Source organism: Micromesistius poutassou (genome assembly GCF_964030765.1).
Source record: "Micromesistius poutassou genome assembly, chromosome: 1".
Classification (NCBI taxonomy): Eukaryota; Metazoa; Chordata; class Actinopteri; order Gadiformes; family Gadidae; genus Micromesistius; species Micromesistius poutassou.
This window is the reverse complement of record NC_140271.1, coordinates 9,522,218-9,539,269: the sequence shown is the minus strand read 5'-3', so window position 1 is coordinate 9,539,269 and position 17,052 is coordinate 9,522,218. Positions and strand designations below refer to the sequence as shown.

General features: G+C 40.3%; 1 protein-coding gene across 3 annotated transcripts; it reads left to right on the top strand.

The window, feature by feature from the left end:
- Positions 1 to 682: 682 nt before the first annotated feature.
- pdxdc1 (pyridoxal-dependent decarboxylase domain containing 1) lies at positions 683 to 16,488 on the top strand. 3 transcript variants are annotated; one of them, XM_084488589.1, is made up of 23 exons: positions 683 to 919; positions 1,308 to 1,397; positions 2,818 to 2,886; positions 2,995 to 3,078; positions 3,405 to 3,551; positions 4,145 to 4,334; positions 4,923 to 4,991; positions 5,082 to 5,160; positions 5,350 to 5,434; positions 5,576 to 5,624; positions 5,861 to 5,962; positions 6,514 to 6,639; positions 7,562 to 7,612; positions 9,208 to 9,268; positions 9,536 to 9,606; positions 10,248 to 10,353; positions 10,731 to 10,905; positions 11,460 to 11,581; positions 11,681 to 11,811; positions 12,546 to 12,638; positions 13,254 to 13,350; positions 13,888 to 13,986; positions 15,314 to 16,488. In XM_084488589.1, exons 2-23 carry the CDS (start codon positions 1,324 to 1,326, stop codon positions 15,571 to 15,573), a joined length of 2,340 nt encoding a protein of 779 aa, XP_084344715.1. In that variant the 5' UTR covers positions 683 to 919; positions 1,308 to 1,323; the 3' UTR covers positions 15,574 to 16,488. The 3 variants fall into 3 exon arrangements, with proteins under 3 accessions (XP_084344715.1, XP_084344714.1, XP_084344716.1); XM_084488588.1 differs by having other exon boundaries at positions 3,402 to 3,551; XM_084488590.1 differs by lacking the exons at positions 683 to 919; positions 1,308 to 1,397 and adding an exon at positions 1,415 to 1,476 and having other exon boundaries at positions 3,402 to 3,551.
- Positions 16,489 to 17,052: the final 564 nt, after the last annotated feature.

The following is a 17,052-nucleotide window of genomic DNA, read 5'->3' as shown; positions in this document are numbered from 1 at the left end:
CCAGTTTTATAGATTGCTCTGATGATGGGGCCAATATCCTTGGGCTTCTTTGGAATAGGCACTTATTGATGCCTACAGTCTGTTAACTGTAACCTGCCTTGAAGAAAACTAGCCCATGCATTTGATACTACTGGAGGAAAAGCATTCAGCAGGAGACTCTGTGACATGATACTGTACGGTGCAGGTTTTACTAGTTTGCTTGTAAAGAGTTTGTATTTACATTTCCAGACTCCAGTCAGCATTAAAGGGTGTGCCGAGTGTCATATCATGCAGCTGTCATCGGCTATCATCAAACAACTCTGACTGCTTTCTTTTCACAGGATTTCAGGGATCTCTTTAAAGTCCATCCCAAACTTTGAACTCTTACATTTTCGAAAACTATTCATTCTGCGTTGTTGTTGCTTTTTAAACCCAATTTGACCTCTTGCCCGAGCCGCCCGCCCTCGTCTGGGGGGATTTATTTTGCAAATCCGCTCTGATAAATTATAGAAATTTGCGTCAACACTGGAATTCCGTCAGGATTTTCTTCATGCCGTTTGTGGTATTGATATTAATATTCATGCACAAAAAATAAATACCAATCGAATTTTTATTTTTATTTTTTATGAACGAATCTCCCACGGAATCCGGCAGCACCACGTCAGCGCTGCCTGCGTGTATCTTAGATGAGGGCGTGTGCGCGTGCCCCGCTTACAAACGTCTTCATGTCACACCAGGAAGTGCACCGTAATATCTGCTCTGCCGCTACACCGAAACAGTGCAAGGTTGTTTACCTGGTGGAAGAGACCAACCATTCCATTACTTAAAACACATTTCCGTTGTGCCGAAGGACAAATACATACTTCATGTAGGCCTAATTCAATTCACAAAACACGAAGTCAATTAAGGCAAAAACAAGTTTTCGTTGAGTGCGTTCAAGGTAAGGCTTTTCCTTAGCTTCCTGAGTTGATGGTGAATGGACAGGTGTTTCATTTACCTTCAGTTTAGTGGAGCGAGTGTTATCTTTTGACAGCTAGCTACCTGTTCCTGCTCGTTACGTTTGTTTGTTTGTTTTCCCCCGGATTTCCGGGATACTGTCCTCACTGGAAATCGGTGCTAGAAGTAAAAGGAGAGTGCTTTCTAAAGGCATTGAGCGATATAAAATTGCACACTAGTTATTGCAATATTGGAACCACAAATATATATATATATATATATATATATATATACAAATTAATTAATTACGAATGCATGTTTATGCATCACGTTTGAACTTTGATCGGGACCTGGAGTGAAAGAATGCTCTATTATAATATTTTCCCCTACAGACCTATCTTTTGGGCGATGGCAAACTCCCCCCTGGGAGAGATGGGCAGATATCTAAATGAGATGGTGAACCTTTTGGAAGATGGCCAGAGGTATGAGCCTTCAACAACAAAATAATCAAGATTTAAGGCAAATGTGACTCTTTGGCCTGACTCACTGAAGACTTATAGTGTATGTGTTCTGTATTATGTCCTTGTTACTACATCATGGTGCAGCAGTTTCACAAATCCATGTAGTGGAATGTCTTAACATATCTTGACATAATTACATTTAGTTTTGTCGATCTCTAAACCTTTAAAGTTTGTTATGTCAAATCTTCGCATTAAACTATCCAAAAAATGACTAGGCCTATGTTTTGCCTAGTTTGTTAAAGTTGTGTACTTGTGTCATTTACCCAATTGTTTCCAACAATGTTCAAACACAGAGAAATCCGTAGTCATGGTAACGGTCCATTGGATTTGGTCATATTAAAATGGGGTCATAATCCCTTAACACTTAGGAGCGAAAAGAGTAATCCAGTAGTGATCTATTTATATTATATATTTCAATATCGACCAAGCTAAGATGTGCTACTTTGGAGGGGTGCAAGTTGTGGTCTGTTGGACTTGTTTGACCACATTCTCATTTGTCGGACTGGTGTTACTTTCATAATGAAAAGGCTTTTTGAGTGATAGGCTATATTGTGTGAGAAATAACATTTATTATTAATTACAATTATATTCAAGGCTCCATAGTTTGTTTTAATTCTATGGTTTGATAGACTATAAGACTTGCAAGATAGGAGGTCAAAACATCCCGGTTTTCACAACTTTGAATTCGCCCAACTTAAGGTTGACTACTTAGTGAACTTATACTGGTCTACAAACAAATGAACACCATGTCAATTAAGTGGTTGGTGTTACAGTATTGGTTAAAACGGTCAGCAAAAAAGTGTGTTGGCAAAACTAAAAACGTCAGTCATAAGTTCTTTATTTAAAATTTTTCTGCGATGCTCTTATCAACTTTCATGTTAAACACCTTTTAGATGTCTGAACGTATCAGACTTAACACCTTGGCATGCATCGCAGCGTCCATTGCGACCCGTTAAACTAAGCACTAGAATCTAATCTCCCAACGTGTTGTCTTTCTACGTGGCCCGGGGCGGCACTGCGTGGCTCGTCTGGTGTGACTCTCTTCATATTGAAGCTCCGCTGTCACCGAGTCAGACTCAGACCAGGAGTGAATCTGAAACCCACTGACTTCCTCCAAACAGCACTTACGTGATATTGAGGCAACAATGTAGAAGGAAAAGGATGAAGACAAATGAAACAATTTAAGTTGAGGACGAAGTCAAGTCATGTCAAGTGCCTGTCAACTCCAACCTCGAATGACATGCAGGGTTTGCTCTGATAAAAGATAATAGGAATTAACTTTGAAAAAGGATGCATGGCTGGAGACACAAGTGGATCAATGGATAGTAAATTATGTTTATTGCATACTATATTTTGACTGTGTGTGTGTGTGTGCGCGCAGAGAGTTGGCAGTGGAATTGGAGACGGGGTCCCTAAGCAGAACCAGCTGCCCAGGTCCCTTGCAGGGAGAGTAAGACACACATTTAATTAAATGTTTATGCTATCTGTTGGATGTTTTATGTATTCATGTATGTCAGTTAAATACTTCTTTCTCTTCTCTTCTCTCTTCTGTTTTCAGTGGCCAAAATGTTGCGAACATTTGTCATCTAGTCCAAGACCTGATGTGTAAAGATACAGAAGACAGTGATAAACAGAGCCACAAGTACGTGTTCAGAATAATGAAACTTCCCTGCACCATATCTCTATTTTCTCTGAGGTCTTTTTTTTAATAATAAATCTTGTTTTAATATACGTTACCGCTGCCTTGACAGTCCAAAAGAAACTGTCTTTTTGTAGACCAGTACATCTTCTGAGGTTTATTTTTGTATATTTGTTCCTTGTAGGCTATATTGATACTATTTGATGTATAGTTGTAAGGAAAGTTTTTTTTTTGTTACCTTTTTGAACAAGAAAGGTACCATATGTGTGTAGAGGCAGAGCACAATGTGACTTTTTAGTGTGTATTTGATAATGTCTGTTATTCAGCAGGTTGCAAAATATGGGCCAAAATGGGCACATGGCATTGCTGGGCCACTGCCTGACCGCCTACCTCTCCATGCTCAACAAAGACGGATTCCGCAAGCTGACCACACGGATACTTTCAGACACCACACTCTGGCTCTGTCGACTCTTTAGGTTTGTACGTGGGCGTGTTTTTGTTTTTGAGTGTATTTCATAGTCAAAGGAGGCGTAATGTCTACAATCATAAATAAGCTGTGAGAAAATAGTATTAGTCCTATATATGTTTTCCATGTTGAATTGCTTGTTGTTTTGGTAGTTGAATATGGTATATCAAATAACGTCTTTAGCTCTGCTAGCTAAACTTGAGGTGATGGTATTTGTGGAAAGAAAAATGACTTGCAAGTAGAATCTAAATATCAAGCCTTGAGCCCAATGAGATGGACGCCTTTTTATTTCTTTATTTACTTCCAATGGACAGCAAACAATGGAGGACCAAATGTTCCACTGACAAAATAAATGTTTAATCAGACTCAAGTTTCGACACTCAACATTCTACTTGCCATATGTAGCTGTAGCTCTAATGTCTGTCCTAACACAAGTTACATCATGTTCAAGTTAGTGTTTCGATGTGCATGTGTAAATCTATTCGATGCACATTCATTCCCCCAATGTATTAACCAGGGGTGCCAACCTGAGAGTCGCTCTATACTGTATTTGTGGAATTTGATGGAAGTGCATTTCACACCTGACTGAGACATGTCCTCCAGATATGAGAACAGTTCTGCCTTCTTCCACGAGGACGACCGAGAGGGGCTGGTCAGGGTCTGCAGGCTGGTGCTCCACACGCTTTATGAAGACTACGCCTCTGAGGGATATGCCGCCTTCAGCTCTGCCCAGCCCATCCTGTACCAGAGCACCTCCTCCAGGCCTGGCCTGGGACAACACATCTGCAACCAGGTATTACACATATACAGTACAGCACGCACACTAGACAGTGTTTTCATCAAATGGTGAATGCTAATGCTAACAAATCTTAATTTATTAGGTATTCAGTGTGTGTCTGTGGATGCATATTGTATTTGTTTTCAAATACGTAAGGTCTACATTTGACTTGTGTATCACTGTAAGCAGAACTCCAAAATGGTACCACGTCGCCCATAGGGGGCGCTATAATTTACGGCCAATATTTCGGAAACTTGGTATATAGTTGTTATTTGACATGCCGACATACATTTTTGCCTCTTAGACCCATAAGGTCTTTCTGGATAGGTTTCTTTGTACACTGAACATTTTGAGAGAACTTCCATAACCTTCTTCTAAATAACCACTGGCCAAATAAGCTAAGTTGATCCGAAAGCTTTTGAACAACTGGGCCCAGGGGACACTTGTATACAAATAGATGAAGTGAGAAGTATGTGTGCCCGATTAAGAGTTTAGACAGCAAAAGCTTTTTAAGCATTTAGTGTGTGTGGGTGTGTGTGGTCACAACTTGGCTGTATGAAATCGATCTTTGTCGATTGATCAACAACAATTTTTCCTTCCTAGCTTGGGTTGCCCCTTTCCAGTCTATGCACTGTGCCGTGTAACACTGTCTTTGGGTCACAACACCAAATGGTGAGAAACTTACATATTATAAAAAGACAATGTAACTCAACCCAACATCCCGAAGGGTTTTAGGTTTATTTCCCTGTTTGTTCCTTCTAGGATGTAGCCCTACTGGAAAAGCTTATCAAGGAGGACATGGATGCTGGAAAGCTACCCTTACTGCTGATCGCCAATGCAGGTAACTGGAATGATCTTCCTGGTACCTTGTGTCAGCACGAGGAAGTGGATTTTAAGTACTGTATATTGGTAACTGATGTTTTAGTTGAGTCATGACTATTGACACAACTGTAACCAACTGTAACCATGGTTTGATCACCCAGACCAGTGTTGTCCTTTTTTAAGTCACTATATCCATTTCCCCCCCCAGGTAACTCGAGTGTGGACCGTGCATACAGGCTGGGTCGTCTAAGGGAGCTCTGTGAGCAGTACAGCATGTGGCTCCATGTGGAGGGGTTAGTCCTTTCCTTCCGCTGTTTTGGTAGAAATGCATAGTGTGTCGAACACATGCATTGAAAACCGTAGGGGCAAATGGTGAAACGTGAGAGCATGTTATTGTGTATTGTCACTGATTGACCTTGTTTCATTTGTTTCAGGGTCAGCCTGGCAACACTGGCTCTTGATGATGTGTCATCCAGCGTGAAGGTAAGTAAGCATCAAACATTATTATTTAATTTTTATCCATCTATTGAATGAAAACATTGCCCATTCGCTGAGCAATCCTTTAAACTGTCCATAAATTCCATTAATTCAATAAAAAAATACAAAAAAACATACACAATATGAGGTGTTACGTGTATTTAAGTGTTTACGTAAATTTAAAAGGTACATTTTCTTCTCGTCACAATCTTGACATCATTTGATTTTCCTAACCTTCCAAGAGAGCCATCAGCTGCGACAGCATGACTCTGACGCTGGGCCCGTGGTTAGGACTGCCTGCGGTGCCAGCCATTACCCTCTACAGACATGAAGACCCCGCCCTGGTAGGCTTGGAGTAGTAGTGGAAATATGCCTTCCTCCGTCGTTAATGTCTGATCTCGGCTCCAGCGTTCCTAATACCTTATAGCAGAAATTCATGGGAGAGTCTGGGCCGGAAACCAGGACCGCAAGGGGAAGAGTTACACATTCTTTCCTGATTTGAATACGAATATTTCTATAGTCTACACATGATTTGAAACCCTTACAGACACTTTTTTTTTTACCGTACTACTGTTTGCGTTTGCCAATTACACACTGACAGATCCCTGCCCCCAAGAACATGATTGGTCGAAACTAATACAGGCAGAATAAATTGAATTCCGTTCACACAGAACTGATCTGGCGTCAGACCGAATTGTGTGACTACTGTACAACAAATTAATTTAATTACACTTTCTTGTTATATTACTGTTGTAAAGCCTTCTGTGACAGGTGCTACATGCATACATCAACTTTACTTTCGGGGTCTAATCTACGGTTGCTATTCTGACTTTGTTTTGTGTCTTCCTCGTTCTTATCTCTCGTCTCCCTGTGTGTCGCCGTCTCTTGCCCTCAGTCCCTGGCAGCCGGACTCACCGCCAGCCAACCGGGGGAGAAGCTCCGTCCCCTGCCCCTCTGGCTCTCCCTACAGCTCCTGGGAAACGAAGGCATCGTCCATAAGATCAGGCACGCCACCGATCTGGTGAGCAGCAAACAAAACATGATGCAACACAATGATCGCTCAGCTTTTAACCCAAGATTCGGCACGTGTGCTGTGTGCAAATAGGAAAACGAGTCCTGGGATTCTCACTTGATATTCAACAAACTATTGCATTCATACAATGTCTGCAACATCCCAGCATGCTGTAACTTAAACATTTTAAAGAGTATTTTTTTTCCTTTTATAAATGTATATATAATTGAGTTGAGCTGATGTATAATCTATGCTTTTGTAACACTTTCATAAATGGTATAAAAGCCAATAGGCTAGCGGCCGGCTACAAATAGTGGACATCATCCGCGAAGCAGACCATGTTATTACATTGATTTGCATATTCATGACGCTTTATATTGGAAATGGTTAACAGCCCTACAGCTACGAGAAATACAACTTGATGGTCCTATCAGTAGAATGGAAGAAGGCTAAGGTATAAAGCACACATTGATAGCATGTGGCAAGAATATCGGGATGAAAGCGAAATGGAAGATGGAAGAGGAGCAGGGCTGGCCTGGTCGATCCTTAACTGGGAGATGAGGTGGTTATGTTGGAGGTGTTGGAATGCTAGAAGGGGGTGCTCAGCCATCTGGAATGTCTCCACAGGAGAGATAGCGGGAATGTTATTGTGTAGAAGAGTTGTTAAACCGAGGCCGACTCCCTGTGATTGGTCGCTGAAGAATTGAATTTCCACGGACACCTAGTCAGTCTTCAATTCAATAGTTTCATTCCTCAGCTTTCCACTGTGAAGGCCATTGTGTGTTGAGCATTTTGGCACAAACAGACAATGCAATGCCTTTTTATTTATAATGTGACTTGACCCTCACAGAAGATTCCCCTTGATTCTGAATATTTGTTTCTTTGCTCTTTGTTGGATACTGACTGTTCTCAATGTGTTTCTTCTTTGCAGAGTAAACAGCTAATGGAGAGGCTAAAAACGGTTCCGTCCATTAAAACATCGGTACGTGAGCTATAACACATTTTTTATCTTAACTTTATTTATATCTTCTTCTGCAACTAATCCACAAAGAAGATTAGAATTTGAAAATCAAACATTTTTTTGTCATACTCAAAAGGTTTTTTTTTCTTTGGTTCCACAAGATTTTACTTATTTACTATTGGCAAAGTAATGTTCTGTTCATCACAATATTTTTTAAGTAGAAACCAAATTATCTGTTGGTATTGGAGGACATTTTCGATGTTATTTGATTGTGGTTTAGAGATTGAAGGGAACTTTTGAAGTTTAATGCTCAGTGTAGTAAGGTGCGAATTCAGTGTCTTTAATTAGAATATCATTCATTAATCAATTAAATTAATAATGAGTGGTAACCTTAGCAATACCTAGTCATTTTCGAGAAATAGCCAAAAATCATATATTTAAGAAATATGTCACAAAATGCCCCTTAAAGCAGAACATTTATACTTCTCCTATTAACATTGTTTTGTAGGATATGCTTGATACAGAGATCTCGCTCCAGGAGGCTTTGACTATGGTAAAGGTCCAGCTGCTAATCCCATCGTAAAATGTTACTTTGTTATTTTTTGCTCTTTTTGGGTTCCTTCTTAACCACTTTTGTCATTTATTGCTAACCTAAGGGAACTGTGTAAAGGTGTGCTCGACTCAGGTCTTCCATTAACAAACCTTAGTAGTCAGGCCAGGCCCATCATTGTCTAATCCTTATATTCTTATAATATGTTGTATTATATTTGGCTCAATACCTTATTTCTTGGGACTTTTGCATTGTTGAAGGGCATTAAAATAATAACTTGGCATGTTGGGGATTCCCACAGCTGTCTATATGTCTGTCAATATGTCCGTTCATGTCTGCATTCAATTTTACAGAAGATTTAGGCCATTAACCTTTTGTGACATACCAAAAAAAGAAAAAATACATATATGAAATCCAACTGTGGTCATTCTCTCTGGAGACTAGAACTCTGTTCTGTCGATTACACATGGTAGTCAAGTCAGAGCATGACAAAACCCCTATCGATTTAGAGAACATATAATCGTTTGATTAAATACATGTGATTGATGCGTATCAGCACATAGAACAAATGTGGCACCATTCAATTTATCAGAACAAAAATGCACTACTGACTATCCGAGTATCATTTTCATCAGCGCATGTAGTATGATACTGACAGCTGGACATTACATAAAACATTACATAAAAGCCATTACATAAAAGAGATGTCAAACAAACGATGAGGACATTTATTGAAGGTAAAAAGCAACACAAAAGATTGCACACAGAGGACTGAGTCAAACCCCCACCCACCCACAGAAAAAAACTAAAAATAAAAAAAAAATAGCACTTGTATTGCATTGATCACGTTTCAAAGTGGCTTCCTAATGTAATCAGAGGTCTGTAAAAGCTGTGGATTTCCAACATCGCCTGGTACGTTGTGCCTTCCAACATCCGAGCTCTAACCATTTGTTGGCTACACGTTGCTTTGGGTTATTGACCATTAAACCACGTCATTATGTGTAATCGATACGTCCCGTTTGTGTGCAAAGTGCTTGACCTTTTTCTTTTTATCTGTGTACAACAGGTGGAGAATGATGTCAGCTCACCGGAAGTCTTGTTTAGATTCTCACAGGAAACAAGCTCTGGTAAGGGTTGCAGCTCTGACCATATCAACTTGTGTTTGGTTAGTTACTGGGTAAGCATTTGTATGAAATCCGGCTTGACGAATAAATGTAAAACTGGATCAATAGCCGGCAGGCTTGCTGGCAGGCTGTTGCTGGATCATGTGTGATTCTTCAGCCTCAGTTTGCTAGTCTTTCAAAGTTGTAAACTAGTATGTAGTCATAAAGCTTCCACAGAGAGTTTGGCCATAAAGCTGGTGCTGTCCTCTTCTATTTGTTTTCTCTTGTCAGGAGCGTATAGTGATTTGGTGGAGGGATGCTGCACAGAGGACAGGGACATCATGGACACGTTTAATCGATGGGTATGTTTTGTCCCATTTTGGCATTATTTGCGATTGGCACGATTTATGAATGGGATCATGTGTAACCGTAATAAGACCTAACAACAATAGGTGCGTTCCGACTGAGGGACTTCTTGGAAAGCGCTCCAGTGTTTTGGCCACGCCCACTCACTTAGTTCCCCTCGGCGTCCGTTCCCGTACAGGAACCTTTTGTAGGGGCTACCCAACGGAGTTCAAATGTGACCTAATTATTTCTGCGACACTTTTTAGTCTTACGCGATTATATAGCGTTCATACAAAATTATATCTATTTATTTTGTTGTGTACATGTTTTGTACATGTTGTGGCTGTGTCGAGTTCTACTCATGTCATACCCCGCCTGTACTCACGCCATATCCCGCCTCAACCATAATCCAGTAAGCGTTGAATAGTTAGGAGCGGCTCAGAAAGCTCCTACCCCGAGGCAGGGACTATCTGAGCCGCTAACTGAGCCTCTAAACACTGAGGTTGGGCGGATCCTCTCTCCCAAGCCACACCCATGGCGGCTCACTAGAGGGAAAAGTCCCTCAGTCGGAACGCGCCTAAAGTGCAGAAAATAACGGGAATGAAACGGATCGAAGGATTACATGTAAATCATTCATCAAACTGACACATGTTTGCAGCTGGGCGAACGCTTGGCCCAACTGGTGCCCGTCAGTGGGGTGGACGTTGTGGAGCTGGAGGATGACGGCACTTGTGTTCGCTTCAACCCTTTAATGACTGCAGCAGGTAAATCCTCCAAATCATCAGTCAGTGATTTGTTATTTGTTTGCAAATGTTAACATTATTTCTTCATTTAGCTTTTCAAATGCGGAGGATGGCTGACATTTAGAATGAATTTATTATCTGGATTTCCATCAAGACCTTTTTGTTTTAGGAATATAAATATTTTGGTGCTTTTAAATGATGAGCAAGTACAGCGTTAGCCCAGGGTAGGGCCAGGTTTGCAAACCTGTTTGGTTTTTTAATTTAAGATATCAACTCCATCACTTAGTCCAAGGTGTCCATTTGCTACCAGGAAGTCTTAGACCAGATCTGGAAGAAGAGGTTAACATGACATAACGTGACAGTATTTCCCCCGCCCTCTTAACCATCCACCGTGTCAGTGCTGGGGACCCAAGCGTCGGATGTAGAGGCGCTGGTGGGCAGGCTGCTGGAGCTGGTCCCTGTGCTCTCCTCAACGCTTTGCCTCAGAGAAGAGTTCAGGCGGGAGGTGCAGCGCCACAGCCCCTTCCTCAGCCATATAGCGGACCTCAACTGGCCAGGCCTGGGCATTGTCAGGTAATACTCTCAACCACAGTCACAACCACAGCCGTGCAACCGACTAAAACTTCTGAAAGATGATTAAAGTTGGGTTATACCTTTTTAATTGAAGCACTTGAGTTAGTTTAACTTGCATAACTCTACAATATAGACCTTATGGAGAACGTTATAGTTGTATTGCAAAATCAAATCAAAACACAACAATAATCATTTGGACAATATGGTAATGTTTCTATTTAAGCAGTTCCTGCGTTGAAATAAATACATATGCTGTGTCTTCTGCCATCAATGTAATGGTCTTTCACTCTGCCAATAAATGATTGCGCTTCCATTCCTATTGTCTAATAAAATATTAACTAATTTGAAGTGCCAAAGGTACACGGTATAGCCAGAGTAGCCTATGCAAATGGATAAAATACAGGATATCAGAAATATTCAAATATAATCTGTTCTGGCTGATCTGTTCCAACCAAACTAAATCCTCTTCATTCAACTAAATGGTAAACTGATATTGCACCTTGAGAACATGTTTCTTTGTCTTTTGATACCAACGGTTGTGCATTTGATTTTAGGTATAACCCTCAATGGTTTGCAGACGTGTTGGAGGACAAACAACTCCAGGAAGTGGAGAAGATGAACTGTGAGCTCATGAAAAAATTGCAAGAGCAGGAAACCAGCATCAGCTTTTCCTCAGGTACTGTGACACACCGGCGTTCACTGTTCCTGGCTGTTTGGAATCTGGCTGTATTCATTCCAAGCAGGACTAATAATGGAAGCACTGAATCCTCTGCAGGCCCAGAGTACGGGACATCCAGTGACCGTATCTTTGTTGGCATGGTGACCGAGGACCTGGTGAACGAGGATATTTCCCACCTGGTCAATACGGTGGCGGCCCTGGGGAGGGAGATAGAGGAGAATGGAAAGGTAACAACAACTTGCTGCAGAGTTAGTGCCTTGGTTTAATAATTGTTTTCTGTTAAAAAAAAAAAATCGTACCCAGGTATCATGGACACACATTTGACCTTGCAAATATTGGAGTGCAATTTATTTTATACTACCTAACAGCTTAACTGACTTATCTGGAGAACTTTACAAATATTTATTTCCAATGCAAATGACCAGGCAGAGAGAGTAAACAAACACTTACACATGTGTAGTGTCTCACTTGCAGGAAGTTCTTCTTAAAGGTGCAGCGTGTAGAATTGTGTGGCATCCAGTGTAACATACTTGGCATAAATTGAATAGAATACTCTTAAGTATGTTTTAATAAGTGTATAATCACATGATGATAAGAATCATGGGTTTTTTGTTACCTTAGAATGAGCCCTTTATATCTACCTAGGGAGTGTGTCCTTTTCCACATAGCTGTTTCCTACAACATTAACAGTGAACATATGAAGATACACAATTATATACATACACGAAATACCAACTGGCACCTTACACAATACAGGCCAGTTCAGGCCCCTGTAGTCGTTGGAAAAGGAGAGGTGGATCGGGGTATTCATTTAGTCCTGAACGCCCTGAACGTTTAAGAGACCAATGTATTTAATTTAAAATTTTAAAGTTTTTCAAATCCTGAATTGTTTACTATAAAACATGAAGAATGTGAGAATATATAGCATTATACATGGCTGCCTTGTTTCCCTGGCTTGCAGTTATTTGAGAACATGGCTGAGATTGTGCAGAGGGGCATCCTGGAAGCACAGTTACAGCTGCAGAAGGAGAGTGAGAAGAGAATCCTTGAAGAGGTGTGTTTCTTCACCTTATTTTCCGTGTGTGTGTGTGTGTGTGTGTGTGTGTGTGTGTGTGTGTGTGTGTGTGTGTGTGTGTGTGTGTGTGTGTGTGTGTGTGTGTGTGTGTGTGTGTGTGTGTGTGTGCTTTCACCAGTGATCATATTATGATTAAAAAATGTAATGCGTCAATTTGTTTACTGCCTGTCCTGATGTTCTTCTAAAAAGCATGAGAATAGCCAGTTTCAACCCCCTGGAATCGAAAAAGAACATAAGTCTATTATACAACCCAATCACAGAGACAGTGTGCTGCCCTTGTTATGAAGCACATGTATTAACCTCCCCATCCAGAAAATGGCCATTTTAACGTTGGTACGAGTTTGCATCACAGCTGTATATTGCTTCTTTGGGTTTAGCTGGTTACCAGAAATTGACACAAAGACGCATGAAAAGAGACTGAATAGTGTTTAAATGAGTGCTCACTGTGTCATTGTACTAGATAAGAGAAAGTGAGTGTTTGTGTGTGTGTGTTTTCTCATTTTAATGTATTCGATTTGAGCATACATTGTTCTTCATGTGTATGGACTGTGTGTAGATTCATTCTAAAGGTTGTATCTTTTTACTAAACTCCAGGGACTGTTGAGGCAGCTTCCTGTGGTCAGCTCTGTGCTGAATTGGTTTTCCCCCTGGGAGGCCTCAGTAAATGGAAGGACATTCAACCTGACGGATGGTGAGCTATCTCAGTGTATTTGTTTGTTCAGGGAACAGTATATGAATGAATGTCATTATTTCTCTTTCCGGCCCACTTAAGTCAATTTTATTTGGATTTATTAGACAATCTGTCGCCATTGAGGAAGCATTATTTCTAAAGACTTTATTAAAATATGTTATAAATATTGTTTAGAAAATATAGTATTGTGGCTTGTTACTTTTTTTTTTTTTTTTTTTTAATTGTCGTTTTTGCTTTCCATCATAGGTTTTACATTCCAATGTATTTTGTTAATTTGGGTTTGCTAAATTAACACACTGTAAGCAGCATTGCTGAGTTTATCTTTAAAGTGTTTCCAATGGCCAGAGCTTTCTTATAATTGTGTATACATTTGGAGCTGGCCCTCTTTGCTCAGCCACTGCATGTGTGTTTTTATCCATTTTCTCTTTGTTTGCATACGAGTTGGTACACAAAAGGCCTTTGTGACATTTGATTACACTCCTAAAGACAAAGGTTGGGAACCACTGCATTAAATAATCCTTATGTTAAATTCCTTAGGACTATTGGACTCTACTGAACCTACCTACTCCAGTAAAGCCCAAACAAGTGCACTCCATCTGCCAGACACACCAACACCATTGTCCAGCAGAATGCAAGGTAGAGTTCGGCCAATAATGGTCTTCTGTTTTCTTGACAAGCCTATACTGCATAAAGCAGTGCTCATAAAAAAGGAGAACACCAGGTTATAGTCATAGAAGAAGGCCAAAGTGATATTTTGTGGGATTCTTTAAAGGTCCCATGGCATGAATTTTTTTCTAACATTAATACGAGTTCCCCTAGCCTGCCTATGGTCCCCCAGTAGCTAAAAATTGCATTAGGTGTAAAACGAGCAGTAGGTATCTTGCTCCGCCTTTGAAAAAAATTAACGCTCAAACGCGCCGAGTTGGGATCTGGCCCTATATGTCGTTGTATGGGGCCAGGTTACCTGTAACGCAAGTGTTCTTTGTTATTTGGATAACCGTTCTGCTGTTAGTGTTATGGCACGTAACACGCAACACAATAAGCAAGCTTGCATAAAGCTCCCATTTGGTGAAAAGACTAGACTGCGTCGGGTTCTCTGAGGTCTCTGGTATTTCCACAACGAGATTCGTAGTGGGCGTTATTTCGGCCATGGTTGAGAAGGAATTGGGAACCGTGACATGGAGGAGAAAGGGATTGTTGCATAGGATTGTCCGCCGGAGCCCCGCTGCCCGCTGAACGCTGCCCGTTGCCTGGGGTTGTTTCCCGCCGGGCAACAATCGCAGGCAACAATCCCTTTCTCCTCCATTTCACGGTTCAGTCTGTACTTAATATTGACGTGGAAGAACCAGAGGCGTCTGAGAACCCGACGCAGTCGTTTGAGATTCATAATATCATCTGGAGGCGAAAACAGCTTTTGACCATGATAATATATATTATATTATATAGATATCTAAATATAATATGATATTAATTAGATATAGAGCTCCAGGACTCCCGCCGGAGCACCCAGAGTGTTCAGTGTTCCACTGTAAACACTAGCGCATGGTACCGTGGCCGCAAGCTACTCAGGGCCACACCCCCACCCTCCACCTTGACCTGCCTCTAAAAACGCCACATTTGTAGAGAGCTCATTGTGGGACTGGCTCGTAGTGGCTATAATTCTGCACCAAGGCTGAATTTCTTGAACGTCTTCAAATACTGTATTAGGGGCCCACTAACACCTATATATAAGCATCCATAAAGTAGCATGCCATGGGATCTTTAAATAATCAACTTGCCATTCAATATATACTGGGTTTGTAGTTAAGCGTTTTTTTCACATATTGTCAGAGCTAAGTCTCATATAGGGAGCAACAACTGATCGGGGGTTAAACTAAAGATGCACACAAACTTATGTCTAGTGTGTGGTTACTTTTCGAGTAAACACACACACTGTAGTCTGACAATGTTGTTTGGTTTCTAGGTCGCAAGTTATTTCTTCATTCCGAAGACACGGGCACTGTGATCAACCCAGACAGGGAATCAGTAGAAACTGCAACGGAAGAGTGCAACTTGGCTTCCATGCCCGCAGCGGCCTTCAACACCAACCCCTTTAGCCCTACCTCTCCCCGTCCTCCCTCCGCTGATGCAGACCAGAGCCCAGAGTCCCACACTGGGCTAGTTGGGCAGGAGGACGATTCCCCGATCTCCAAAGAGGGGCGGATGGATCAGACAGCCAGATAGGGCAGCTCTTCTCTTTGTTTTTTTTGTCCCACAGGACCAAGTGGCTCACGTCTGTCAAAAATCTGTCTTTCACCGTCGTGATTTCTTTCATGTCCGATCAGTTCACCAATTCAGCGGTTAGGTCTCGTGTTTGAGCTCGGGGCTAGCTCACCGCAGCAATGGTGACTAGTGATACGTCTCTGTGTCGCCCGAAGGTCTATGTCAGTCTTTTTACATCTTTTCTTCCAATTATGTACTACTAATAAGGGCATTGGATATTAATCCAAAATCTAGCACATTGTAATTAGCCTTTGTCACTGTTCATCACTGTTAATCACAACAATTATTAAGGTGTAGTAGGTTAATACATTCAGGGGTGGTCATGTATATAAACATAACATATTTAATAAAAGTTTTAAAAAAAATGGGGCAAAATTTTATATTTTATTAATTTTGTTTCAGGAATTTACAGATTCTAACATAAAATATTTAATTGAAAAACTGAAGGGAATAAGGGTCACAAATAAATAAATATATATATATATATATATTTGGGTTTCCTGGTGACAATTTGCACTTTCTATTTTTATTTTTTGGGACGGCCTGAGTAATTGTGAATGATTTTAAGTCCCAAGTAGTGTGCAATTAAACCTTTAAACATTTTCTGCACTGCATACAGTAGGAGCTAATATGAAGGAATGTTTAAAATGTTTTTGTCCAGGAATGTTTGAGATGGACACTTAATTATTACAAATGTACTATCTTGAAATTCTAATTTAAGTACTTTTGATAGTAATATGGTGGAGGTTTATTTAAAAAAAATATGCTTTTGTGTGATAATGGCAAACCAAATAACTATATGATAAAGTGCAATCGTTAAACATACTTGTGTCATTCTCAATGCTATATCCTTCCATTTTTGTCATTAAAATAATCAAATTATTCCATTCTGTCATTTCTGTCAATCACCATTATTTGGTTAAAAAGATGTTAATGCATAAAACACTGCTCTGAAGAGCTTGTATTTTGACTCACAGATTTGCTATATATGTACTTAAATTAGCGGTCATCCAATCACAATGCTGCTAATGTTCAATTAGGCCACCCTCTCAAAAAAACTAAATTAAAAAAATAGGTTAGGTAGGGTACTTCTTTAATAATTTGTGCTTTTTATATCATGAAACTAGGTAGTCTAAGTCTAAATGTGTGTATGTCACCTATCTTGTAGCTAAAAATAACGTTACATATGTAGTTAATGCTGAACAATAGTGATTCAATAATGTTAATTTTAATAATAGCAATAGTCAAAAACGTCAAAATTCACATCCTATAACAGATATATTGTATAAATAATGTGCATTATCCCTCACGGCATCATTGTTTTGTCTTTGACTAGTTGCCAAAAAACACATCACACATCATGCAGGGAGTTAGCTGAGAATACAGTTAATATATTAATCTGTGGTACGTTTTAAAAAAAAAAAAATAAGCAACCACAAT

Excerpts from the sequence above, each read along its gene's own strand:
- pdxdc1 (XM_084488588.1), top strand. The coding sequence starts at position 1,324 with ATGGCAAACTCCCCCCTGGGAGAGATGGGCAGATATCTAAATGAGATG. Across the intron at positions 2,887-2,994 it reads CCAGGTCCCTTGCAGGGAGA|TGGCCAAAATGTTGCGAACA; the intron begins GTAAGACACACA and ends TTCTGTTTTCAG. Across the intron at positions 5,161-5,349 it reads ACTGCTGATCGCCAATGCAG|GTAACTCGAGTGTGGACCGT; the intron begins GTAACTGGAATG and ends TTCCCCCCCCAG.